The following is a 26,315-nucleotide window of genomic DNA, read 5'->3' on the forward strand; positions in this document are numbered from 1 at the left end:
TATTTCTTGAAAAAAAAACAAAAACAAGAGAGTGAAGTAGGAACAGAAGAGGGAGCAAACAGAACAAGAAAGGAACACAAAAGACACACCAGACAGAGAGAAGAAAAAGGGTGGAAAGTTGGATATAAGGCTGAAAGAAAAACAGGAACAAACCCCAGGACTAAGTATTGGAGAGTGTGACTAATGAAGGTGTCGAAAAATCACCAGCTTGAATAGAACAGATTACTGTCATGGCTCGGCTGTGACCCTTTAATTAACATCCATCTCTTGGCAGGACCATAAACCCTCTGATAAAACATGAGGGAAAACTGAATGGTTGATGTGCTCCAATTTTGGTGCTGCTCAACCCTAATCCCAGCCCATGCCACCAGTGAACACCCTGATCTCTGAGCCTTTTCTTGGGGAAATTTCACCTTTATCCATTCTCTTCCCCCCCCAATATCTCTGTGTGATCAGAAGGAACCTGATGAGAGGCTTCTCCATTGCAGGGTCTTTGGAAATCCTGCAGTGACTTGGAGACTGAGCAAGAGGAGTATGTGAAAAACTGGATCCTTTACCGCCAACTAATACCAAACACCTTACTCTGGAGAAGAGAGAACAGCTTGTTTTTACACATCCAAATTCCTTCAAGTTTTAGTATCATGTTTCCTGGCATTGTGAGAAGTGTTTAGCACAGCAAAGTGAATAAAATGGTCTCATTTTCGGAAAACACAACTGAACAAGAACAGACAGCAAAACTGCTTTGAAGCAATTTGGGCACACGTTTCCCTTTTTGCAATCTGAGCTTTCTTTTTTATCATGCCTGAAATTCTGAGTTCCTTAGAGTTGCCCCAGTCCTTCCCTCTCAGTGCTGCTCTAAAATGATTTGTATTTTTTGTCAAAAATAATTGTGTTCCTCAGAGAGGGCAAATGCTTTTATTCCAGGTATGTCAGGGTAGGGGAAACCCATAAAGGATATGGTCATCCATTACCTGAATGTAATTTAGACTAATAATTAAAAATGTAACACCATGTGAAAAGACTGTACTAATACTGTGGGAAAAAACAGAATCATCTTGCAGTCATAAAAATTAGAACAGCCTATGTTACATGTTACTGTTGCTCATCATTTTCTCTGGGTGTGGGACAACTGGCTTCATATTTTTTCTTCAGGGCTTTCAAATATACACGCAAACTGTCAGGGTCCAGTCGAGAATTTCTGGCAGTCTGAACCAATCTCATTGCTAACTGGTATGCAGCTCTCTGTTTCATCATCTCAGGAGTGCTCTTCTGTCTGTGCTGTTCTTAAAAATATATATACATTAAAACACGAAATTATGTTCTATTTAAAAAAACCAAACACTAGTATTAGCTATTTTCTAGCCTGTTTTTGATGTCCCAATTCTTGGTTTACATACAAACATTACACCTGTACTCCTTTACCCAAAGGGCCATGTTGTGTTGTCAGCTAACAGTGACCTTCAGTATAATCTTTAAGAACTGGCTCCAGAAATACAAAGTTTAATGAAATCTGTTTTCATTAAAACATAGGCAGCACTTATCCTGTAATCTTTCAGAAACTCAAAATACATTTGAATAGTATAAAAACTGTGAAATACAGCATTAAAATTTTCTACTACATACCAAAATTTGTTTTGCAATGTGACTTGTGATTTCCTTTGCATCCAAAATTATGGATGATGGTAGGGAGGACACTTCTGCAGCTTTTAGTCCTAAACATATAAAACACAAATCAGGATTTTTTATTATAATTTTTATCCCTACCTTCCATTTTACGCCTTCCAGAATTAACTTAGCCTGTTTTTCTAAAGGGTAAAGATTTAATTTTAATTTTTATTAAAATAATTTCAGTGTATTTTCTCTTTGTGTGTGGGTGGTTTTTTAGGGGCTTTTTTTGTTGGGGGGGAGGTGGTTTTGGGTTTTTCTTGTTTTGGATTTTTTGTTTTTGTTCATGAACAATAAGGTTTGGAGAGATACAAAATTAAATGTCGACTTTGTTTTAATGCTATCTCTGAAACACACCTCAACATCAAGCTACTGCCAGTAATACCGTAAATGGGTAGAATGAGACATATTAGGGGGTTAAAAGGAAAAAAAAAAGGCACCATGGTGTTAACAGCTTTCTCGGTTTAGGTTTTTTAATTTGGCAGAAAATACAGTGGTTTTGCTAATTGCACTCTCAATTATATCCAGACATCCAGTGGACAGTGATGTCATTTTTCAACTTCTTTGTTGCCAACAGGCACACTTCCAGATAATGACGGTAAGAAAGAGATGTAGATATTTTTTCCTGCCCTAACATGATTTTTTAACTTCTTCCTTTATCCATACCCCTGGAAAATCTGTGGTTCATTGGGTGGTTTAATACTACAGGTTTAAAAATGGAGAAGGGTCATGAAGAGCCCTTGCATCCTTTCTTAGAATATGACTTTACTCAAAGTAAGGTAAAGCCAAGACATGAACACTGAGTTTCTAAAGGTCTCCTGTTCTCAGAAATTACTCTCTAAACATACAGTTCAGTGGAGTTAATGTTGGTCTAGCATCTAAAATTGAGCTTGTGCTGCTGAAGTTAAACAAACTTATTCTGAAATTCCAATCAAGGTGAGTTTTAAGTCCTGTTCCTTGAAGCTTAGCTGGAATAATTTCTAGTCTTCAGTTACCAATAGCTTGCAAAAGTCACGTGTAGCTAATTTCCTCTTGCTTAAATTTTACCTAAATCAAGCAATCAACATCCGAATCTAGTATTTGGAAACATACAGATTTCTTTAAATCTTTGTCATTCACTCTTGACCCATAATTAATCAATCTGTACAATCTATACTTTAATTTATTCTGAAGTTAAAAGATAAGTAAATCCACTTTTCAGAGAACACTGATGCTTTTGTAGACCCTCTCAAAATTGTCTTAGCCTAATATCCTGTAAAATTCCTCTCCTTTTTTAAAGAAACTTGATTCCTTTTTGCTAATCAAAAAGGGCCAACCTGCTGTTAACCAGTCATATCACTGCTTATGGCAGACACATCTTCAAGTAGCTACAGAACTTAAAGATGTGTCTGCCATACATACATTCGTTTACTTCCGTAAGTGCAGATAAAATGAACTCAAGCAGTATATGCTCAGAATTACTCAACTCATTCAAACAGACATGAATCGAGGAAATACCGGCATCAGTAAGACATTAGTAAGATTTTTTTTTCACTACAAAACATCGTATAAGTTCTTCATACTACCCTAAACAGCTATCTCACTATGTGGTTACCTAAAACACATAATTATTTGGAGCAAATGACGGACCAGCATATCACTCTCTCTCTTTGAGAGAGACACAAACTCAAGAGAAACCTGTCTTCAGAATAAACACTGTTCGATGCCTAATAACTGAAATAATATCTTGTGCAACTTTTGCTAACTGTAAGTCACAGTGGAATACATTACCATAGTTCTTTTCCTCTGTGTACCCTTTAGAAAGTGTGTAAGTGTAAGCAATTTTCTCCTTATTTCCAGCACTGCTTCTCACATGTTGCACTTCAAAATGGTAATTTTCCACATTGGGATATAAAGCGTCTATATGACATAGTTCCAGGAAATGCGTAGCAAACAGTGTAAATGCCTAAACAAGGAAACAAGAAAGAAAATTTATTTTGGCAATGATCCAGAAATAAATTAAAATAAATAAGAAAAATTAAATAATCTCACAGATGTCCAGGTTTTCCTCCAAAACACTGAAAAGCTGTCTTTACACTACTAAAGCAAACAAAAATCCTTAAGGGATGCATTCTAGCACTGCCAAGTACATCTTTTCCAACTGAGAATTCTTCTGCTCATTTCTCAAAAGAAGGAAAACAATATCAGAAACAAAGAAGAATCCACTATGCTTATAAAATCTGACTGGTGTGGATTGGAACGACTGTCAAATGGTTGCTTAATTCTCTCAATGAATTCTTTATCAAAAGTACAAGTGACAAAAAGTATCTGAGCTTTTCAAACCAAAACCCCCTCATAAGTACTCTGAATAAACTCTGAGGAGAAACAAACACCTGCACACTGAAAAGGTTCATAACAGCCCCCTGAGACTGATCACATAACTAGCAACAGAGGTGAAACTTGCAATCCATCTAAAATTACCTGCCACTTTTCTAAACAAGTTTCTAACCTCTGTGATCAATTCATAAGTTGTGTGGAACTACCACTGTACTTTGAAAGGTAGCCACCAGGTAAAGAGGTTCACTTTTAACATTCAAGCATAAAGCAAAACTAAAACTAAACTAAATAAGTAAAACTAAACAGACTGGGTTATTCTCTTTCTAGACAGAGTTACAAGCTTGCAAGCAAGCTGAAAAGAAATGGTGACCGGTGTTCTAGTTTTAAATGGACTAGAGCTAGTTTTCTTCACAGTAGTTTGTGTTGGGCTGCTTTGGATTTGTGACCAAGACAGTACTACTAACTCACCCATGTTTTAGCTACTGCAGAGCAGCGTTTGCACAGCACCAAGGGCTGTTCTGCTGCCCACCCTGTCCCACCAGCAAGCAGGCTCGGGGGGGGGACACAGCCAGGATGGCTGACCCAAACTCACCCCAGGGATATCCCACACCATACTACACCACCACAATAAGAACTGTGAGGAAGGAGGGACATTTGGCGTTCTGGTAACAATCACTGTGAGGAAACGGCATTCCTAGGCAGGAAACGACTGAACATCTGCCTGCTAATAGGAGGCAGTGAATGAATTCTGTATTTTGCTTCTGCATATGGCTTTCCTTACTTACTAAACCATCTTTATTTCAGCCCACAAGTCCTTGGGCTTGGGCTCTTGCTTGGGAGCAAGCAAGCAGCTGCGTGGTGTTTAGCAACGGACTGGGGCTAAATCACAACCACCAGTGAACAGAACTGCATCTTACGTCAGCATGTTTCCTCTATCACTGCAATTCTTACCTTTCACTGGTTATGCAAAACACATATCTAGCCAAGAAATCTTTGCAAAACTGTTGTTAAATTATGAGAAAATACTGTATTTACTTTCAGGATGACAAATCAATTCTAAGGCTTAAATTCCTTTAAAACAGAATTACCTTTAAGTTCAACAGATATTCACAGGCAGCATAACAAATTCCAATACCTTCTTCAGCACTGGTACCTCTGCCAAGTTCATCAATAATGATAAGTGACTTATCATTAGCATTTTGTATGATGTACGTTATCTAGAAAAATATTCAAAGTGTTATCATTCCTACAAATGTGGATCTTTAAAAAGGAAATTTTTATGTTATTCAGATGGAACATAATGCAGAAATTAAAAAAAAAATCTCTTGAGATATAGCAATTTTACCTTCTCAAAGCTTTCAAACAGCTGTCAATTCTAATCAAGCAGAGTCACACTACAGAATTATTTCTCTTTTTTGCTGAACATATCACTTACCCTCAAAATTATATCAGTTTGTGAGAGGAAACTGAGAGAGCTTAGGCCCCAACAAATGATAATTTAAGCTGACCCAAATATATTTAAAGTACTATCCAACAAAGCACTGATTTTTATTCACACTGGAATATCTTTCTATTTAAGAGATGCTTAGTTTTCCACAGTTTATCATAAAAGAGAGGAAGGCTGAATTTTTTACTGTTTTTCAAAGTACACACTTTGAAATAGACTAGTACAATTTCTATTAGCTTAACAGTACAAATGGGCCTTGGACCTGGATAGCTATATTTCATACCTCTTTCATTTCCTTCATGAATGTTGATGCGTTTGTTTCAATATCATCATCCATACCTATTCTGGTAAAAATCTGCTCTGCGATTCGAAAAGAACAATACTCTGCTGGGACATAAGAACCTACGAAACAAATAAAATACAAGTTTCTCTCATCACTAAAATATTTGCCTGAATACATCACTGGGAAAAAAAAATTACTTTTACATTTGGTTTTTTGCACAGCAGAGAAAGCATCTTACTTGATAAAGTTTTGTAAATTATGTTCTACCATTAATTTATAAGAAAAAAGTTATTATATAGATAGGATAATTAGGAAGCTTATCAGTGAAACTTGTAAGAAATCATATGCCTGAAGCTGTTTGTCAGTCTAAAGGGATGCAGAACTCTAGGACTGTTTTACATTTCTGTGGCCACTGATTTACTAATCCTAAGAAATGTTAGTTTCCCAAAATCAAGATGATGTTGCCTTTATCAGACTCCAAAGCATAGTAGTTTTACTGAATAGGAAAAAACAGGAACCTTCTGCCAAAAACTTCACAGTCTGCTTTATTCATATTAAACTCACAGTTTTGAGAGCAATTCCTCAAGAACTTGCAGTTATTGGGGACTGAACCCACAAATGTGCGATGGATAAATTTTATTCTCCACTACTAAGTAGCTTCATTCTATAGAGTTAGGTCTTTGACATGGGCTACCAGACTTACTTTAAAAAAAAAAAGTCATGAGGAATTCCTGAATAAGGGAATGAATCTCAGTTAGACATTACGAATAGCTGGTTTCCTTTTAACTTTAGTAACAGAACCTTGCAATATTTGTTACTACTTTTATTTGAAGTAGTTGATTATTTATCTACTAATTGTACTTGTCTGGAAACATGTTTCTCTATGGAATTTAAGTATGCTTAAAGTAATGTGTTTCTTTTGGATGACTAACACGTGTCTGATCAGCATACTTGAAGGGCATTCACTATCAATCTAGCAGAAGGTGCTAGATTGGATTAGGGTGCTCCAAAGAATTAGGGCATGCAATTGTGCTTCTCTGAAGACAGACTGGGGAGGCTTCAAGACACACAGATGAGGCCCATATGTTTCCAGCGGCAGATGAAAAACCTTACAGTTGCCTCTATAAGCAATGCAAGAGCTGGTAGAAGAAAATATTCTACAAATTACCTGTTAATATTTTATTTGGCTAAAATGTTATTCTGGAAGCTAAATCACTCAACTTTTATAAATACTTTTAACCAGAAAAAAAATGTGCTGCAGAAGACGATTAATACTGTACACTCTTACTCACCAATCTGTGCCATAATTTGACAGAGAGCAATCTGTTTCAAGTATGTTGATTTTCCACTCATATTTGGTCCTGTAATCATGACAAAATTGTTGCCCTCTGTCAGGTACGTGTTGTTAGACACAGGTTTTTCCATAGCTATCTTTTCAAGAATGGGATGCCATCCTTGCTTGATTGCTAAAGTATCAGTAAATTCTGGACGAACTAAATGAAGAAAAAAGATGTAAAACACTGAGGAGTTAGTGTGGGAACCTTTACATTACAAAGCTAGTATGTTTTGAAATAAAGTTAATTCTTCCAGAGCAGAGCTCTTGGGAAGAATTACCAGCCACTTTCAGGTACAGATTCTCATTACCATGCAAGCCTTCATGATTTATGACTATAAAAAGAAACCCATGACTGAAACTTTATTTCTAAATTAATTTTCTGTGGTTTTGTTCCCTACTAAGTAGGACTGAACTCCTAATAAAAATGCAATAATAAAAAAATGCAGTAATAAAAATGCAAAGAACTGAAGTATTTTTATAAAGTACAAGGGTTGTGGACTCCTGTTACTTCTAGGTATGTACTCTGTATTTGCATGCTAAACAGGAAAGTAGCATTCCTTCTATTTTTGTTATATGTTACCATACTGATTATTTGGAAATGTACCATGCCTACAAAGATCCATTTGATGCCAGAGAACTATCTCTACAGATCTCTGTCAGAATACAGTTCTTTTCTGAACCAATTACACATGGCTCCTTTATCTACCAGCATTAATGGAACAGAAAATGGCATAAACAGAGAGCGTCCATACACTTCATGCTTTTGAGTGGAATATGCTTAAACTGTCTATTTCAAGAAGAGTGACTGGGAAGGTTTATGGCAGCTAACTAGCAGAATTTAATTTCGATGAATGGAAGCAGAAAGAACATCAGCATAAAACTGGCAAAGACAGAGCAGAGACACCCACCTAAAGACTACTGAGACAGAAAAAGAATAGAACCAAACAAAATAGTCTGGTTATTCTCCATCAGAAGGCTCTTGATCTAACCCATAACAGAATCAAGGAAGAAACTTACCATAATCAGAAAGAGTGCAGGCGTGGGCAAATGAAAGCAGCATATCCAGCATAGACACAATGTCAGACAGCTTGTATAAGCAATGAATGTGTTCATAGATCTCATTCAGTAGTTTACACACTATTCTGAAACAAGACATGGATTCAGCTGTTGCAGGGCACATCTGTCACTTTATAAAACTTACAAAAATAAAGGACGTATAATGTCCATGCTGCATGCCTTAGGATAAAAGGTCACTCATAAAATGCAATCACGTATACCAGATGCGAACAAATGTATAAATTTCTTGGAAGTAAATTAAGATCTTGTACCATCATCTCAAGCTAACATTCTGCTGATGAGACGTAAGACACACATCTCAAATACCAACAGCTCACATGAAAGCTTCACACAGAGAATGAACTAAAAACATAGCTATGGAATCAAGTATGTTTTATTAACATTAATTCCCTTAGATCTTCATGTTAAAAAACCCTACATGGTTGCTAGAAAGAATTTCCATTCAACTGACAGGTAACATTACACCTACAAAGTTGTGAATCAGAGGAGAGCACTATGACATGCAGCAAGGACGAGATATAGAAATAGACAGTTCTGCTCTAAATATAAGGAACTGACTAAAAATACCAATTCTGCATTACAGATTCAAAACTAATGCATTCATTGTGCCATTTTGTGCAGGCAATTTATGCATTAAAAATTTACATGATGACTACTTCTATTAATAAATGCCAATATATTTGCAAACATGTTTAATACAATACACGATTTACGGGGGGGGGTTTTGTCTCAGGAGGTACAGTTGAACAGTGTTGCTTTAGAATATGGCCATAACTTAACAGAAAGAGAGCTTTAAAAGCCCGTGTACAGATAATTGGAGAAAATAAATATACTTAGCAAAGCATATTTATTTATTAATAAATATAGTATATTTATTAAATAAGTATATTTCTATAAATAAGTCTATTTATATAATAGTTTTAAGAGGTCTTACAAGTAGGTCATGTGATATATTTCTCTCAGAGACTCCTGACATCTTTCATTCATTTTTATTAAATCTGCTGAAGTGAAGCTGTATGTGTTTTTCATTTTCGTGATCTAGGGGGAATTGAAACCAACAGTAAGAGCTTGCCTCATTATCAGCAGGAAAAACAGCTTCTAAAACCAGAATTAGGAACCATATGGGGAAACAAAAGAGAAAAACAATGTCCAGTTTCATTTTTACTACATAATTTTTTATGAAAATTCCATTTAAGATAACAATTAGCAAGATACACAGCTTTATTCTTGCACAAAACATAATTGCATGTACTTGCACATTTTTGATTATACAACTGAATATAGCATAGTTATAAAAAGATCCCAATTAAAACTTCATTTACTTCTAAATATCTTCAGTGAAATTATTTTTATCGTTATTTACTGCATAATGTGCAGTTTATTGATATATTATACACAGTAAACAAAGTATAGTAAATAAAGTAAATATATTATGCTAAAATATATTTTGTACAGATACCTTTGTAAATTCTGAAGGAAGCTGGCCATTAGGTAATGTTGAACAATCAGCATTCATCTGGATAAAAAATCCACGAGCAGAGCTGAAACTTGTTTTCATGGGCAGGTTGTACTTTTCAGCAAGTTGCGTTATCATACCTACATACCACATACAAAGATTTAACCCAAATTACATACAATCAGGTACACACCTCTCCCTCTCTTCCTTGTGGTGGTACAAAGATGGAAACTCCTAATGGAAGGTTTCAGAAACACAAAACTAGTACCATCTCTATTTTTCACTATGTATGAATATAGGATTAGAATAAAACAGGAACTTCGTGACATATGACAGGTGCTAAAGTTTCTGATGCTCTTTAAAGTTTCCAACTATAGACTAAACTAAGATGGTCCTTTGTAGAAATCAATAATTTAAACTAAAAAAAGGAAATCATTTTCAGACAAAACTTTTTTCTTCTATTTTGACATAATGATAAACAAGAAGGTTAGTAAAATGCAGTAATGCACATCATGCTAAAACTCCTTTTGTTCATGTTTTCCAACTCTTAATACCTTAGCTAAAAGGTAGTCCACAGATAGATCAAGACTGCTTAAAATATAAAGAACATTGAACACAGATACTTTAAATGAAGAAACTAAACCAAAGATTTACATGTTTTAAGCAGAATGTTTTAGATGGAGTAATTCTGTTCCATTACTTCAACTTTTATGCACTTCAAGAGAACAAGGACTAGCAGAGCTTTGAATACAGGAATCACCATATAATTGTTCAATTTTATTAAGATAAAACTGAGGTTTTATCCAGAAATGGAGAATTTCAGTTGCTTATCAATGACAATCCATCCATACCAATACTAAATACTTTTTATATGTGAGAAGGTTATAACACATACAATTACATGGCTTCTGTATGTCAAGGGCAATCTACTTTAAACTCCAAATAAATACAAATTTTAGTTTAAAATTACCTGCTATGTCATCAACAATTTCTGTGTATGTTCTACGAGCTATGTCAAGGAATTCATTGATGTTAGGCTTAACAGCGTAGCACTTCTGGGTCCTCATACTCAGACATCCTTTTGTGTATCTTGTATCATCATTAATTACACTTGTAATCTTTTCAAGTATAATTCCAAATCTGCAATATCAGTTGTATTATGAATTAGATACATAATACTTTATGATTTTTACTTGCAGTACCATCCCCAAATTACAAGCAGCAGTATTACAAGTAAGTGAAGCTACTTTTAAATTTTCTACTGTTAAAACAAAACACTATATTACATTTATATTTTCACCTCAGAATGAATCCTGACTGTACCGAAGTCTAATAAAAAATAAAAATACTATTCACATCTTTGGGAGATATAAATTATTTCTCAAATATACTTTTTTCAAATACACAACACTTGAGTTTTGCATTATTATGGAGACTCTAGGAAACCAATACTCTTGTCTTTTCAGAATTATTTCTACGGGAGTTCAGTTTAGCAGCAACTCCACTATCACAGCCAGCTCTCTTGCTTTTATCCCTGTATTCGTTAGCTGAAAATTAAGATTTTCTGATAATTAAAATCAGCTTTAAGCAAAAGAATTGAGCTATACTCATAACTATAAACAGGCAAAGATGCAACATCTTTTATCTTACAGGCACTTTTGAGATGAAAGTTTCCAACACAGTAGCTAAGTATTATGAGAAATACCTTGCATCTTCAAGAGAATTGTAATAAGCCTTTAGCAGCTGTGTGTTACAGCTTCTTAAAGCAGCCTGTTGAAGATTAAAACACGGACATGACAGTTACTTCTTTTTGCAGCCTTTTTAAATGACTGAAAGTTTTTAGATTCAGTGAGGCTAAACAGCACTTTTGTAAATAGTCGGTGGAATCTGAACAGCAGTTTCACTTAAATGTTTGGTATATAATCCACTATTCAGGTAATGGTAGGAATCCTGCTCTTCAGATCATAGACACAAATGCGTACTTCTGACTGGCATTAAGAATCAATGTTGGCAGTATGTTGGCAGTATTGTGTTCTGTAATTATATTATTTTTTTACTTTATCGATCCCTTCCAACTTGAGATACTCTACGAAATTTAATAAACTGCACTTCACAAAAGTAAGGGAAAAATGGTCTGTAGCTTATTAAAAAACAAAAGACAAACAACAACCAAAAAAACCCCCAAGACAACAACAAAAAAACCAAAGGCCACTTACTTTCAGAGGCTCCACAAGTTCTAAGGTATGCTTCAGGTAGATTAAATTAGTTATTTTTGATTCAGCAGTTTTAACCTGTTGAAAAATTTTCTGAATATTGAAGGCATCTGTATGACTGTTATAAAAAGTACTTAAGAACTAGAAGAACTCATATTCTTACCAGTAAGAGGCTTACAGATTTCATAAAAATTCCTGAAACACTTCATAAGCTCACTCTGACAACTTTGTATCTGCACAAAAAATGTTTACCTAAATTTTAGAGTGCCTGCTGTGATAGTTTGTCCATCGGTAGTTAAGATTTCCCTATGTTTCAACTGATAATAACTGACTCTAAGAATGCCCTGCTAGCCCAAGCTGTGAAAACTTTTAATCTTCTATGTATACTTAACTCTATACAAGCTCTACACAATTTGTAGATTTTTTCAAAGCAAATACATTATGTATTATAATGAAGCCCACAACCTTTTCCATTAATGCTGTTAAACACAACATAACCCAGTTTGGTTGATTTCTCTTTGGTTAATAAACATGTATCTTAGACATCTGCTCATATGATAAAAAAAAAAAAAATCCAGTAAATACTTCAAGATTTTTTTCACAGTAATGACTGTTCTACAAAATCTTTCATTCACAGAAGGCCTTGATCTTGTTTTGTAGGCCCCTACACTAACACTCACGATAAAGAATTTTGCTGCTGACATTAGGGTATAACATATGTGGTACACATACGCTGTGCAAAAGAATTTTAAGGAAATAACTCAGATAAATGTAGATAAGCACATGAACATAGGAGCATGACCCCATGTGAAATCTTTTCTCATTCATATATAATATCTCTTTACTCTTGTGGCTGAAGGCATCTCATAACTTAGTCATATAAAAGGTTTTTTTGTAAAGACAAAACTAAACAGTGCTAAATGCATGAATGAAAAAATGCTAACCTCCAAATAAATATGGGGTTTAAGTCCCATGAAGGAATCGGATATGAAAAGAACTGATGTGGTCAAACATAAAAATGTGGTACTGGAATGGATCTTTGACTAATTAGTTTTTACAGGAATTTTAACTGAACTAGGGTTACAAGTGAATCACTGCACATTGATACAGTCCAACTCAAAGGCAGTAAATTATTTCACCATTGACATGATTTTTCAAGCACACATCTCAACAAGACTGTATCAAGCAGTTTTTGAAGTTTAAGGCTTTTCTGCCTTGGAGTCTCCTTGAAGTGCAAGATGTTATTTATGCAATGAATATTAATTTTTTTCAAAAAAGACACTTAGTCCCTCAAGAAACAATGCTTTTTCCTAACTACTTTGTAACTGCACGACATAACCCGGAGAGAGAGCAGTAATTTTTAAAAAAATGACCTTTCCCAACCTATTTCTTAAAGTACTGCCTGGGGAGGTGGTGGAGTCACCGTCCCTGGATGTGTTTAAAAAAAGTCTGGATGTGGCACTAGGTGCCAGGGTTAGGCTGAGATGTTAGGGCATGCGTTAAAGCCAATGAATCTTGAAGGTCTCTTCCAACCTGGTGATTCTGTGTGAGTGACAGCCTCCTTCGGATAAAAGAATGCTCATGCTGAACATACCACTCACACATTTAGTAACTGAAACTGTAGGCTTTTCAGATGTGCATCTCATCTGCTGACTGGTGGAAGATTTACAATGAAAATTTTTATGGACAGTAGAAATGAAACATAGTGAATAGCCTAGTATAGCATTTGACAAAAGCAACTGAACTAGCATTTGAATAAGCATGTCTGTTGTGTGCATAGTATGCTCTGCTATACTGGAACCAGCCAACAGTGAAAACACTGCAGTAAAAATGTTTGGTGATATGGTCCTATGCATACATAAAAGCATCCTGTGAGCCAGTTTTAGTCATTAAGAAGAACTCATGAATTCATGTTACACATTACTACAAGGAAAGCTCCAAAAAATAAACATTCTGGGTTTTGATTATGTCATTAAAGAGATTTATCTGCATTTATTACTACTGTCCTGTTTGAGTCTGTACCTGACTTCTTTAACTAGAAGTAGACAAATCCTTTATCTAAGCAGGTAAATCAGCATGTGAGAAGACACTGAATGGTGAAAGGGTTGAGAATATCTAAGATGCTGGCACACAAGCATAAATATAAGCTCAAAAGCAGTGGCAGACATATCCAACTCAAGTACAGTAGGCAAATGTAACTTTTAACACCATGGTTTCAATATGCTTAGTGGAAACAGAGCTGAGGTTCAGTAACCCCAAGCCCACTGTAGTTAACTGCTGAATCTAGTCTCAACCAAGATTCACGGGTGAACTACATGTATTTATTCCATTTTGATATTTGTATTACATGTGTTAACATGCAGACCGATATATGAGGCAAGGTCTAATGAAAAAATAATCTTGCTCTTAGACATAACAGTCACCAAGACTGTAAGTCACTAAACATTTTTTTCATTTATGCTGATGTGAAGAAAATTCCTCTCTCTCATCTGAGTACTGTTGAATAAAATGTACACTTATGAAGAATAAAGGTGGGGAGTGATGAAAGAGCAAACATTTTTGGAAGTACATTTGCATAAATCAGGATGAATTATAGACATCACATTTATATATTGCATGTTATGGACAGATAATTGATTTTTCCAAGGTGTATTCTGAAACATACTGTATCCTGCTTTGGAATCTGTACCAAAACTGAAAGTAGTTGTTCTGTATCCAGGAATTTTGAGATAACTGTAAAACAAAAGTATACACATCAGAAATTAAACTGAAATTATAAGATGTATTTTCTTTGAAAGGACACAATTAATTAGCTATACTAATGCTAATCTTTTTCTTACATTCTACTGTCACAAATTATTTACAGGGTAGAACTAGCTTTAAAATAGCTAACATCTGAATTATTTTGTTATAACTATACTTACAACTTACTATACCTAAGCATGCAGTGATTATGTCAATTCAGAAATACTTTTTGTTTCTTAGATTGAATTGTGCTTCTCTTGTGACACGGATGAAGATTATATGATCCAGTTTCAGGTGGACTAATTCTAGTATTGTATTTTGCCTTCCTCTGGATCATATGTTTTATGAAGCAACAGGAAGAAATATTTATACACAAGTATTACTTAAGCAATATGTCTGCTTTTTAATTTATACATTATATATACTTGTATACATCAAACATAATGCATACCCAGCCATAGAGGTAAAGAGACAAACTCCAACTCTTTTTAGAAAGCTGTTGGCTCACAGACTTTTATACACTGTTTCAGAGAAATTCAACTTTTCTAATCAAAGTATTTGAGAAAAGTATTGCTATGATAATATAGATTACTTTAAAAAATTAAGTGCTTACTATGTCACCTAACAAACCATTAAAAAATACTTTTCAAACATACTGAGGCACACTACGTACTTTCCTATATTAGAAAAACAATGTTTAAAAAGAAATACAGTATTAGTTGTTACAATATAAACTACTACCTCCTTGAAGACCAAAAAAGAGCTCCTCATCCTGGAGTAATTCCTGAACACAGTCCAGTCTTGTGTTAATTGTTTCAGCATCAACTAGAGGTTCCAGGATATTGGATCTGAGTCTCCGACTTCCACCAGGAGTTTTAGTGTAATTTAGAACACCAAGAAGTGTGTGACCATTCCTTTGAAAATAAAATAGATGTGAAGAATACATACACCAAAAAAAGAGATGGTAAGTGTCAGGAGACTTTAAAGGCCAGACTATCCCACAAATCTGAGGCATGCTTTGGCATGCTTAGCATCCCCCTGTTTGCCATGTATTATATGAACTCCAGCAGTTTAGGAAGCTAGGTAATTCAATGTAATTTAACATAATATTAGCCCTCAGTTATGTAAGTATAGAAATACATTTGAACTTGGAATTTTATTCATATTTTGTAGTAGTATTTCATTGCTACTGCCATGGTAAAGTTCACATTTTCCCTCTCAATTAGATTGATTGAAATGAACAAACGAACCCCACACAAGGAGGCAAATTATCAAGTTATAATCACAGATCAAATATTAATAGGAATAATTTACTTGAAATATATATCTGAAAATAATTTAAAACACTTAGAAGTCAAAAAGAGAAACCATTTTTTGTTATTTAAAAACACATATTTCAGTTAATATAGGAGCTAAATAACATGCTTATAATTTCTACATATTAGTTTCAGCTTTATGGCTTTTACACCGTACATATCCTAGGGTTTCACACTTAAAGGTGATTGCATTTATGCAGAATAAGCCATCTATAATATTTACACCTACTACACAGTCAAATAGTTTTAGAAACCTGAAATCTTCTATGCTATTGGCTGGAAGATGACCCACGAAATACCAGGGCCATAACAACACATTGATTTAAACCAGAACTTGAACAGGAAGAAGCCTGATACAAATACACAAAACACACACCATGAAGACAGATAAGGCAGGTAGTAAGATAGGTAGGTAGGTAGGTAGGTACACAGAGTGAGCAGAAACACCCTGAAGTACCATGGTATAAAAAAAGCGAAGCAACAGTCAAGAGAATTTTTAAAAAATGGGGAAATTCAAACCCACTTGTATCAAGCCTGCATTTATTGTATGATGCAACCCATGACAACACTTAACTGCAACTCCATATTTGGGAGAGAATCCACAGTGCCTGTCTTTATGCAGTTGAGGACTTATTTCCCTGCACAGTTAAATGAAGAGACAAGTCCCTCCAAAATTAAGACTGGCACCCAAATTTGACTCAGGTATTTCTGGTGTGCGCCTGTGCTATTAACTTTTACCTGCTGATACCTCATACAAAGATATCTAACCAGGCTTTGGGGGTAAGATCTATGTAATAAAAATAGCTATGTCTGGCTGATTCAAACTTGCCAATGAATGGATCAGCAAAAATTCTGCATCAATAATGCTAAAAAAAACCAAAATCAGAGAAACTTAAAGCAGTTTGCTCAGTTCCTCCTGTAACCATCTTCCTCACAAAACCACCTGTGAAATTAAGAACAGAAAAAGATTCTTTCAGAAAAATATTGCTCCAAAAGTACCTTCCTATGCAAGGCATTCTGTGTTCTACTGTATCTCCCCAAGGGGAAAGCTCTTATGAACAGTACTTGGAGAGTGAGGAATCTCCAGGCTCCCCTTTTTATAACAGGATGATTAAGAAGACATCTAAATAGAGGTGGATCTCAGAACTTGACAGGTAGCAAAATGCAAGTTCCAGGTATTTCTCTTGCTAACCTTAAGTGTAATAGTCTGGAGAAGGAAAGACTTGAAATTTCTTCTGTCTACACGGCAACTAAATGCCAATTAAGGAAGTGCTCCAAGCATTGATCTCAACGCGGAAAACTACCATGCAACCAAGTACCACATTGCACAACCCCATCTTTCCCACTATTATATCTAAAAGGAAACAAAACAACCTTTGAAGGCTGAAGCATGCCTCTTGTGTAAAATGAGTAAAAGGCAGGTGTTTCAATCCAACATAAGACACTTGCAGAAATATTGCCTCTTTCATTTCCCAGTCTGTAAAATTTTGCATAAATAAATGTTTTTGCATAAATAAAGTCTGAATAAAACATACACATCAATGTAAAGATGATTATGCATCATCTCTTTCTACAATTCACTTTAGGATTTCCTGTGCTAGAAATTTTGTGCTGAATTGAAACGTATTTCTCTGTCAAGATATTTTTATAGAAGCTCTGAATAGTGTGCAAGTTCTCTCACATAGAAATAAATACAATGGTCAGCTCTTTGATACAAACGTCAAGGAAACTTAAGAGAAATCCATCTTTATAAAAACGTAACTTGAAAAAACTATTCTTACCGAGAATCTCTGTTATTAATCACTAGTTCAAGATTTTGTGCTGATGATGAATCTATCATAGCTGTTTTCTCACTCCCCTGGAAACGAACCTTTAGTGATTTAGGAGCATAAACGGCATTTTGGATAAATTCAACGTATTTTAGCAAAGCTGCTGCAGCTGCAAGACAGTAATACCTTGGGAAAAAGAAATCTTTTATGAATGTTGAATACTGCTAGAGAAATACCACAAAAGTAGTGCACTACAGAAATAACATTTACACTACTGTGGCTTGGCAACTACTGTGATAAATAGCACAGAAAAGGCAGTATATTCCAAACATGCACAAACCCATGCCTAGTGAACATATATTCATACAGATCAAATGTTCATAAATGTTTGAGTCTCTGTACACTTGACAGCCTCCACTATATCACTGGTATTGTGAACATACGTATTTCAACAGACATATGTGATTTGAAGACCCTGGTCACCAAGTATCAGCACTTAAAATTGTTGATACATAGAAAATGCTTGCTGAGGCCAGAAAGAAAGGCAGTCACAGCTAGCTCTTGAAAGGTATCTTTAAGAAAAGAATGAAAAAGACAAAGTGGAAAGCTGTGAAAACTCAAAAAAACACTCAACTGTAACAGGCTATGTAACAGGCTTTCTATTTACATTTCTACATATATCAAGAACACTGGAAGGCAAAATAAAAAGATCTGTTAAGAGTTTTCTAACTTTTGCAACATGACACAGATATATGTAATGAGTACATAACATGATTTTGTTAAAAACTTATCTGGTCACGGTATGCTCTTCCTTATTTAAACATACTTTGATTGGACTTCCATTAAAATGGTGCTAAATTCAGATGCACACAATTGTTCTATGTACTCCAAACCCTTTGTTTCATTGAAGTATTTTCTCTGGACAGTTGTAAAAGTCACATTCTGTGAAGATGGAGATGACAGCAAAAAGTTTTAAAAGTTACATCGGAGACACTTCTGTATTTTTCTAGTGATACATGTTTCCAAGAAATCTATCAATTGATTCTACAATCTGTCTTCATAGAAGTATTCATTCTAGCTTACTAGCACAAGCAGGTCAATGTAACTGGAGGTGTGTGATGCACAAGTGATTTATGTGAGAGAAAGAGGAGAGAGGTCAGGAAGTAGAAGAACACTCATGAAGAAACCATCAGCTCTGCAGCAATGAAGCAATTCAGTAGTAATTAATAGGTTTTTTTAAAGGTTCTGAGGCCTTCATATGCATAAATTACTTATACTAGTTCATTTTATCCTCTTTTACCCTGATAGTGTTCTTTTTCCGATTCTATGATACATCAGCCCCATTGATTTATCAGGTTGAGAGAACGAGGGAGAATGCTTGATTTTTTCATTTCTGTATCTTTTCTAGGTTCAGTTTTACCCAATGCCACAAATTCAAAACTTTCAGCTTTCATCAGCAATATACCTATCTCTGTTATTGTCAGTATTAGAAATAGCAGCAGGGGAGCTGCATTTAGTTTATTCACTACCATTCTAAAATTAGACCTGAAAATCATAGAAAACAAAATCTTCAGATTTTGAAAGTTGTGTAAAACTCTTAAATCAACCATCATATAAAAGTGATCAACAAGAACTCAAAAACATTGAATGAAATTTTAGATATTACCTTGAAATGCTCCGTTATCAGACTGAACAAATTTGTTGTATTCCCTGCATCACAGGCAGTGTTTGACATTATTATTTCTAGTGGTGTCAAAATCTTGAGTTTAGTAATAACCTGGACAAAAAATTCAAAATAACCCGATTAAAAAAAAAAAATATAACCTAAAATATTTTAAATAATGACCAGCAATAACAAAATACATAACTGTATTTTAGAATCAGTTCAAGTTTCAAATTATCTGCTAACTTCTACACTAGCATGTATGAGTCAAATTAATTAAGTCAAATTAATATGTATCTCAATATACATGAAACCAAATTAAAAACAAACAAACAAAATTTAGAGCTTATCCACTGTTATTTGAACACAGAATTATGCTCGCTGTTGAAGCAAGAAATGAGTATTCGAAACTATCTTCCATAGCTATGATGGGGGAAAAGGACTTATTTCAACAGATGGCAGCTTTCTGGGTTTGCAGATGGAAGGTCAATGGTGCTCTGGATGATGAAGAAATAAAACATGTCTGAATACTACTAATCTTTTGATTAAGACTAAATTTTTATTTAGTTTTCATCTCCTCTAGTAACATTTATCTCAGTATTAACATAGCTAAAAATGTGCATATTTTACCAGCTTTATGTTACGCACACCCCCTGTAAGGGTTATTAGTAGATTATATGATCTTCTACTGTATAAGAAAGGACAAACAACATTATGAGTTTACGTTCATTTATACCAGCATTCACAAATTCTCAAGGGAGCAACATGAAAAAACAGACTATAGTTTAACTGCTTACAAGTTAAGATGTGCAAGAAGGGACAGATGACGTCCCAGTAAAAAGGTAAACAAGTACAAAAAATACACAAAAAAAAATTATCTAAGGGCATTTGGGGTCAGAAGGCTGTCACTGCCCTTCATAGCTGCTAACCGCTAGGAAATTTTTTTCCAGTAGCATCACAGTTCAGCAGATCTTGAAGAACTTAAAGAATACAAGAAAACTTTCCTGAAATTATCTGCAGAACATTCAAAAACAGGAGTATGCCCAAGAAAGAGAAAATACAGTAGGCTGGATTCCAATCACTAGGCAGAGCATGGATTCTGAGTGTAAGTAAACTGCTGATCAGCAGATAACACAGAATTGTTGACAGGAATACGATTAATGTTCCTTTACAAACAGGTTGTGTGAATCTGCCTGCAGATAGGGCCAGACTTGTAGATAAAGAAGTAACAGGACAAACCATTAATTTCAGAAAATGTTACTAACTGACACGGATTGCTGCTTAGCCAAGGTCATGCTCAATTCCTGAACTTTGAGAAGAACAAAGACTTAATAGGGTTATGAATATTAACTTCCCCAGCCAGGGTGGACTTAAAGCTAATTTTAATGGTCATGTATCATGCGTTATACAGGGGGGAGCATATTAAGGGGCACATTTAGGAGACAGATCACAAAGTCTGCACCTCCCAAGTACCTCAGACAGTAGGTTCTGGCAAAGAGGACAGGCAAAGGTTCCGCAGCCAGGAAGATTAGGATAAAAAGCAGGTGGCAGTCCTCCACCAACTTGAGAGACCCCATCAGGAAATGCCTCATGGCCTCTCCCTTTGTTCAAGAATAAAAGGTACAGAACTCCTCTGTCTCCTCTGTGGACATAAACTTCTGACCATGGATTTTTTCACACATTGTTAAGGGTGTGAAAGATTAAGGCAAGAAATTGGGCTTGGGGAAAAGCAGTTGTACACTAGCATCTCTCTTTATTTGACTGGATGGTGAATGCAGTATCAGGTCTGAGCACAGAACAGAGAACTCAGTAATCTTAATGGAAAATTAGGAATATATGTGTACAAAGAAAATGCCAGCTTTTATATCGGTAAGGCAAGAAAACGATGAACAATCTGACGATGGCCTGAGAGGAAGCTATAAAGGATGCTCAATATGTAGCTAGGTATATTAAGACCAGAACAGGTTTTATAAGCACTAATGCTTAAAAATAAAGAAACCCATTGTACAACATTGTACATTATACAACTGTAATGCACACAATGTAGTACAATATACATTGTACAACATTATACAACACCTGTTTTAGTAAACAGATTTGATGGCTATTTACATTCTGAGTCAGAGCTACTTACTGTCCTAACAGAACTTTTGTTTCTTTGAATATTGTAAAGATGCTACAAGCCACATTATTTTCTAGCATGCATACCTACAAAATAACCCATGAAATAAGATGTTTCACTAATGCCATTGCTGCATAAACCAGAGATTACTCACCAAATTAAAGTAAAATATGCAGTGCTGGCTGTAAATTGAGTGAATTTCCTTTCAATCTGAGATGGAGTATTTATGTAACCAACGCCAGAACTGTAACTACTCTATCACACAGGCAGACATTTATGCACTTCTCAGAGTTGTTTTGCCAGGTGAAGAATACCTGCAAGTTCTACTACCATGTATTGCTAATGCTCTTCAAAACGAGGCATCTCAGTCCCACAGTGTATTTTGCAGAAAGGCTATTTTTCTTTTGAAAAACATTCTTGCCTCTTTAATATCTGAGGCACAGTAAGGAAAAGAGCAGTCTTTTCAACACTGCACATTTTCTAGAACTTGTTAATTCCACTGCTGAGAAATTTCTTCCACAAACTAGAAATTTAATTTTCCATTATTCATAAGCTTTTTTCAAGAAAGTAAATTGCAATAATGAGACTATAAAATACCTTGGCGTAAGTTGCATTGTCCGCAAATTGTGATAATATCATCTCAGGATTTTTTAAATCTATACTGGCTATTCCTACTTCACCTCTGGCAAGGCCTCTTCCTTCTACTACAGCTACAATAACTGACGCAACAGTATGAGCAGAAACTGCAGAGGAGGATGTAACTGTAAAACAGTCATATATATTCAGTCACATTCAATACAGATTAATGAGAGATTGATCAATGAGCATCACAAACGACAGAGCAAGCATAAACAAATATACAGATGCAGGAAGGAATCATTATCAGTTCAGTCTTTAGGAACGTTAAAGACTGAACTGATAGTCATTAGTCAGACTGTGAAAGAAGTAACTTTAAATCCCAATACTTTCGCATTAGGAGAGCACATATGATACATATAACATGGCACAAGGCATCATGACCCTGTAACACCATTTTGCTCATATGAAGCACTGCAAGATGTACCGTCAGCTCCTAAGCATTCAGGAGAACTAGTGTTCTATACTTCTGAACAGTCAACATAAAATACATAAAACTTGCATCAAGAAACTTGATAATTATGTTATATATGATGTCTAATGCATTACAAGGCTAAAAATGAACCCTGATTAGACATGTGCATGAATTTGGGCTCTTTAGTGACCACACTACATGTCCACAAATTTGGTTTTGGACAATTTGAAAGAAGTCTGAATTCTAACTACATTGATAATTCATACATGAATGCAAACTAAGTAGTAAGAGGATCCAATACCAAAACATCTTCTTAGTACACAAAGTAGTGCATTCTTGTTTGTGTACAGTTTCTTGGCAGTATCCTCTGTGGTACAAAACACATTGTGTTTTGAGTTTGTTTTAGTATCTTAATATAATCACATTAAAAACTAAACTGTTTAATAAAATAACATCAGAAATATAAGTTGGACTGTTTCCTCTAAGAGCTGTTAATCTTACCCGAATAACCCATAAGTGGGGTATGGCTTCTGCAACCAGATCTACCAGAAGAGAGAGGTGTTCTTCCTATACATGTGCTATTCAGGCCTCGCACAGAAGAAGAACTCGTGAGATCCAATGTGTTAGCATTTTCTACACAAGAACTCTTGTCCCCAAAATATGATTCTGAGGGGAGAGAAATAAGAAAATTATGAAAACAGCCACAACAAATTTTTATTCAGAAAGCAATATACAAAAAAACAGCTTACAAAACTTCAATTTTTATTAGCAAAAATAGAGATATCCAAACAAAATGTCATTCTATGAAAGCTCTCCAGAGTATAAAATGAAATAAATCACACCGCTTTGAAAACAAGCTTGCACTAAAATTATTTTTTACAATGAGATTACCTGCAGTGCTAATAAAAAAATTATTTACACTGTTGAACAGAAATAATACAACAGAAGTCACTTTACTAAGTATCATTTCATATGCTAATGAATTCTAAATTTATGAAAGAATGCTTTAAATCAACTTTATCTCACATTTAACCATTATTTGAAAAATCATTATCTAAAACTGCGCATGTGTTTATGAAATCCTTTTTTAAAAGCTGAGCATTCCTTTTGAAAAGCAGGACAATAAAAGAAGAAAAAGAACCACTTGGGAATGATAACCCTATTTATGGGTTCAATTTATGGGGATCAACTCTCGGAAATTATACAGTAATCTGGGATGTATTTGTTAACAGCAGTTTCTTTCACACATGTATTTGAGATCTACCTACGTTTTTAAAGTCCTGCCAAATATCTTTGTCTCAGAACACTTTAAATTTTCAATGAATTATTTAAGTAATTTACTTCTTTTTAATTCTCTTGAGATTACTGAAGACATTGTTAACCTAGTTTAGATAACTGCTTTCTAAGATTTAAAAAATGAATTAAAATACAAACAGCAGATCCACTTTAAAAACTCCATGTATTATAAAACATGCAAGCACAAATGTTTCTGTTTCTTATATTACATTAAAAACTGACACACAGGACAAAATACGTAAGTAATGGTTTTCAATGATCAATTAATTGCATGAGTCTTTATCGAGGCTGGCTGGTAGAAAAATATCTACTGTACTGGAATTCTGGAGTTTGTTCAGGTGAGGTGGGCTTTTCTTTGTGTTTGTTTGGTTGGGAGTTTTTTTTAATCTTAAAACAGTGACAAGTGATAAAAATATTAGCTCAGATCTTTGGCTGAGGACTTCTTTAGGAGTGGACATATCAGCCTATTTTTTTTAAATAGCACTCACTCAGATTTTGGCCTAAATTCAGTCAGAATTTTGGCAGAAGAGACTTCCTGTAGAAGACACTGAATCTGGCATAACGGGGAAAACCAGTAATTTGAAAGACCAAATGAACCAAGTGATATACAGCTATTTCTCAACCCAACATTTAGATCGTCCTGTTTGAATTAGCATTGTGTTTGCGTTGGTTTTTTTTTTAGGACTCCTCAGTAGTCATATGTAATACCTAAACGCATTTTACCTAATTTCCAATTTATACACAATGGAGATACACGTACATCAGAATTCATTGCAGCGTTAAAATAATTTCCAACTCTTTTCATAGTTTCTTTTCGTCTGAAAATACCACAATTTTAACTTCTTTTTGCTGCCACCAAGATACAGACTTTGATAGTAAATTTTTATAAAGAATGGCAAGTAGCAGTATTGCATTGTAGGAACACAACATTCTTACCGCACACCGACATCCACAGGCTCTTAAAACTATTTCAAAGCCAGGCGTAAAAATAAAAACAAAACCAAAAAGCAACAAAACTCCTGAAACAACCCAATAAATCAAACACAAACCTATATTTCGGTTCTCTCCTGTAAAGCAAACGCTGTGCAGCAATTCAAACACGTTTACTGGTCCCACCAGAGAGCTCAGCTACACCAAGGAACTATTTCCATAGTTCTGTCCAGCTAAATGACAAAGGTCGCTATGAAGCTTAGCTGCACCTGCCCCATCTCAGTAAGGACCGCTTTTAACAGCTCTTTCGAACCCGACCCGAGCAAAGACAGCAGAAAGAAACAGATAAAGGCCCAGGCAGAGAGCGTACCTCCCCTTTCGGACACCGACGGCTTCACGGCGCTGTTCCCGGCAGCCCGGCGGGCTGCGAGGCCTTCCCCGCTGGAGCCGCCCGGCCGTGCGCCGCCTCTGGAGGCGCCTCCGCTGCTCTCCGAGCTGTGTGGCGTCTGCAGAAGCCCCAGGGTGTAGCGGGGTGTGTCCTCTGTCCGGCCGCCAACAGCCGGCGTGGAAGAGCCGCGGCCCGTGTAAGACCCCGAGGTGGCCGAGGCGGCGGCCCACCCGCCCGCGCCCGCCATGTTGCGAGCCCTCAGCACTGCCCCGGCCCGCGCGGCCCGCGCCCACCGCCGGCCACGGCGGCACTCGGGCCCGACCTGCGGCACCCGGAGACGGGCTCTGCTGGGAAAAGCTGCCGAGCTTTAGCGCAGCTGTAAACGGTACAGCCGTGCGCAGAGCTGCTGGCCCTGCAACGGGTTTCATTACAAATATGCAAGGGCCACAGCCACGCAAGAGAAGTGCTTGCTCTGCTCTTTAAAGCAAGAGTACTGCGTTTCAACGTATTTTACCTGGCATTAATTCTTCACCATTCAGACTTCTTTACCATGAGCTTCAGCAATGTTTTCTTCCTGCTCAGGAGTTTGGTTACAAAAAGATCCCCAAAATTACCACAAAGCTAGTTTACCTCTGCAGTTGTCTTAAACACCTGCTTGTAGGAATGTTTTAGAACACTAAAACTGCTTTGTCTATTACCATCATGTAACACACACGACTAAAATGCTATAACTCACATTTTGACTCGGCACAATTTTGTCTCTGGCACTAAATATGCCCGCATTATGGAACACTCCATATACTCACACCTTTTTTAACCTATAATTGTAGAAGATCTTTAGAAATCACAGTTGACTTAGGAAATTACATTGATCAAATTTTCATCAGAGAACTCCAATAATATTAAAAGGATTTCAGTCTAAAGTGAAATGTTCTACACTGCAGTGCAATATCACCCACATATTAATTCACAGCCTATCTCAGTCTATAAGAGACGAGAAACTCTGAAGACAATTCCATTTTGTCTACAGAACATGGAAAAATAGCAACTTTCTAGCTACTAAACTGTATTTTCCTGGATGAAAACAAGTGCACTTGCAAAGAAAACCATAATGAAATTTTAAAAAATTACTTTAAAATTGTTGGTTAACTTTTACGGTTAAATAAAACCTGATCAGTGCTCTCACACCCTCACACTCAACACAAGATCTTTTTGTAAGGCTTTTAATTTTAACTTTTTTCC

The 26,315-nt window shown here is 35.7% G+C and overlaps 1 protein-coding gene across 3 annotated transcripts; it reads right to left on the bottom strand.

The window, feature by feature from the left end:
• Positions 1-896: 896 nt before the first annotated feature.
• On the bottom strand, positions 897-25,482 carry MSH4 (mutS homolog 4). 3 transcript variants are annotated; one of them, XM_064716338.1, is made up of 20 exons: positions 25,056-25,482; positions 22,961-23,125; positions 22,006-22,169; positions 19,290-19,400; positions 18,450-18,565; positions 17,636-17,809; positions 15,280-15,452; positions 14,459-14,526; positions 11,797-11,871; positions 11,286-11,350; positions 10,551-10,720; positions 9,584-9,720; positions 9,059-9,162; positions 8,065-8,189; positions 7,004-7,204; positions 5,712-5,830; positions 5,070-5,198; positions 3,436-3,610; positions 1,624-1,712; positions 897-1,278 (listed from the first exon to the last, which is right to left on the bottom strand). In XM_064716338.1, the coding sequence occupies exons 1-20, from the start codon at positions 25,318-25,320 to the stop codon at positions 1,093-1,095; spliced, it is 2,811 nt and encodes a 936-aa protein (XP_064572408.1). In that variant the 5' UTR covers positions 25,321-25,482; the 3' UTR covers positions 897-1,092. The 3 variants fall into 3 exon arrangements, with proteins under 3 accessions (XP_064572408.1, XP_064572407.1, XP_064572409.1); XM_064716337.1 differs by having other exon boundaries at positions 15,277-15,452; XM_064716339.1 differs by having other exon boundaries at positions 1,119-1,283; positions 15,277-15,452.
• Between the last annotated feature and the right edge of the window lie 833 nt (positions 25,483-26,315).

The sequence above is a fragment of the Zonotrichia leucophrys genome, chromosome 6, assembly GCF_028769735.1.
Source record: "Zonotrichia leucophrys gambelii isolate GWCS_2022_RI chromosome 6, RI_Zleu_2.0, whole genome shotgun sequence".
Lineage (NCBI taxonomy): Eukaryota > Metazoa > Chordata > Aves > Passeriformes > Passerellidae > Zonotrichia > Zonotrichia leucophrys.

Coding starts and splice junctions, on each gene's coding strand:
- MSH4 (XM_064716337.1), bottom strand. CDS start 25,320: ATGGCGGGCGCGGGCGGGTGGGCCGCCGCCTCGGCCACCTCGGGGTCT. Junction 11,872..14,458: donor AGATTCCAAAGCAGGATACA/GTATGTTTCAGA, acceptor ATTTTTCAACAG/GTTAAAACTGCTGAATCAAA. Junction 1,713..3,435: donor CACAGAGGAAAAGAACTATG/GTAATGTATTCC, acceptor TTATATGTTTAG/GACTAAAAGCTGCAGAAGTG.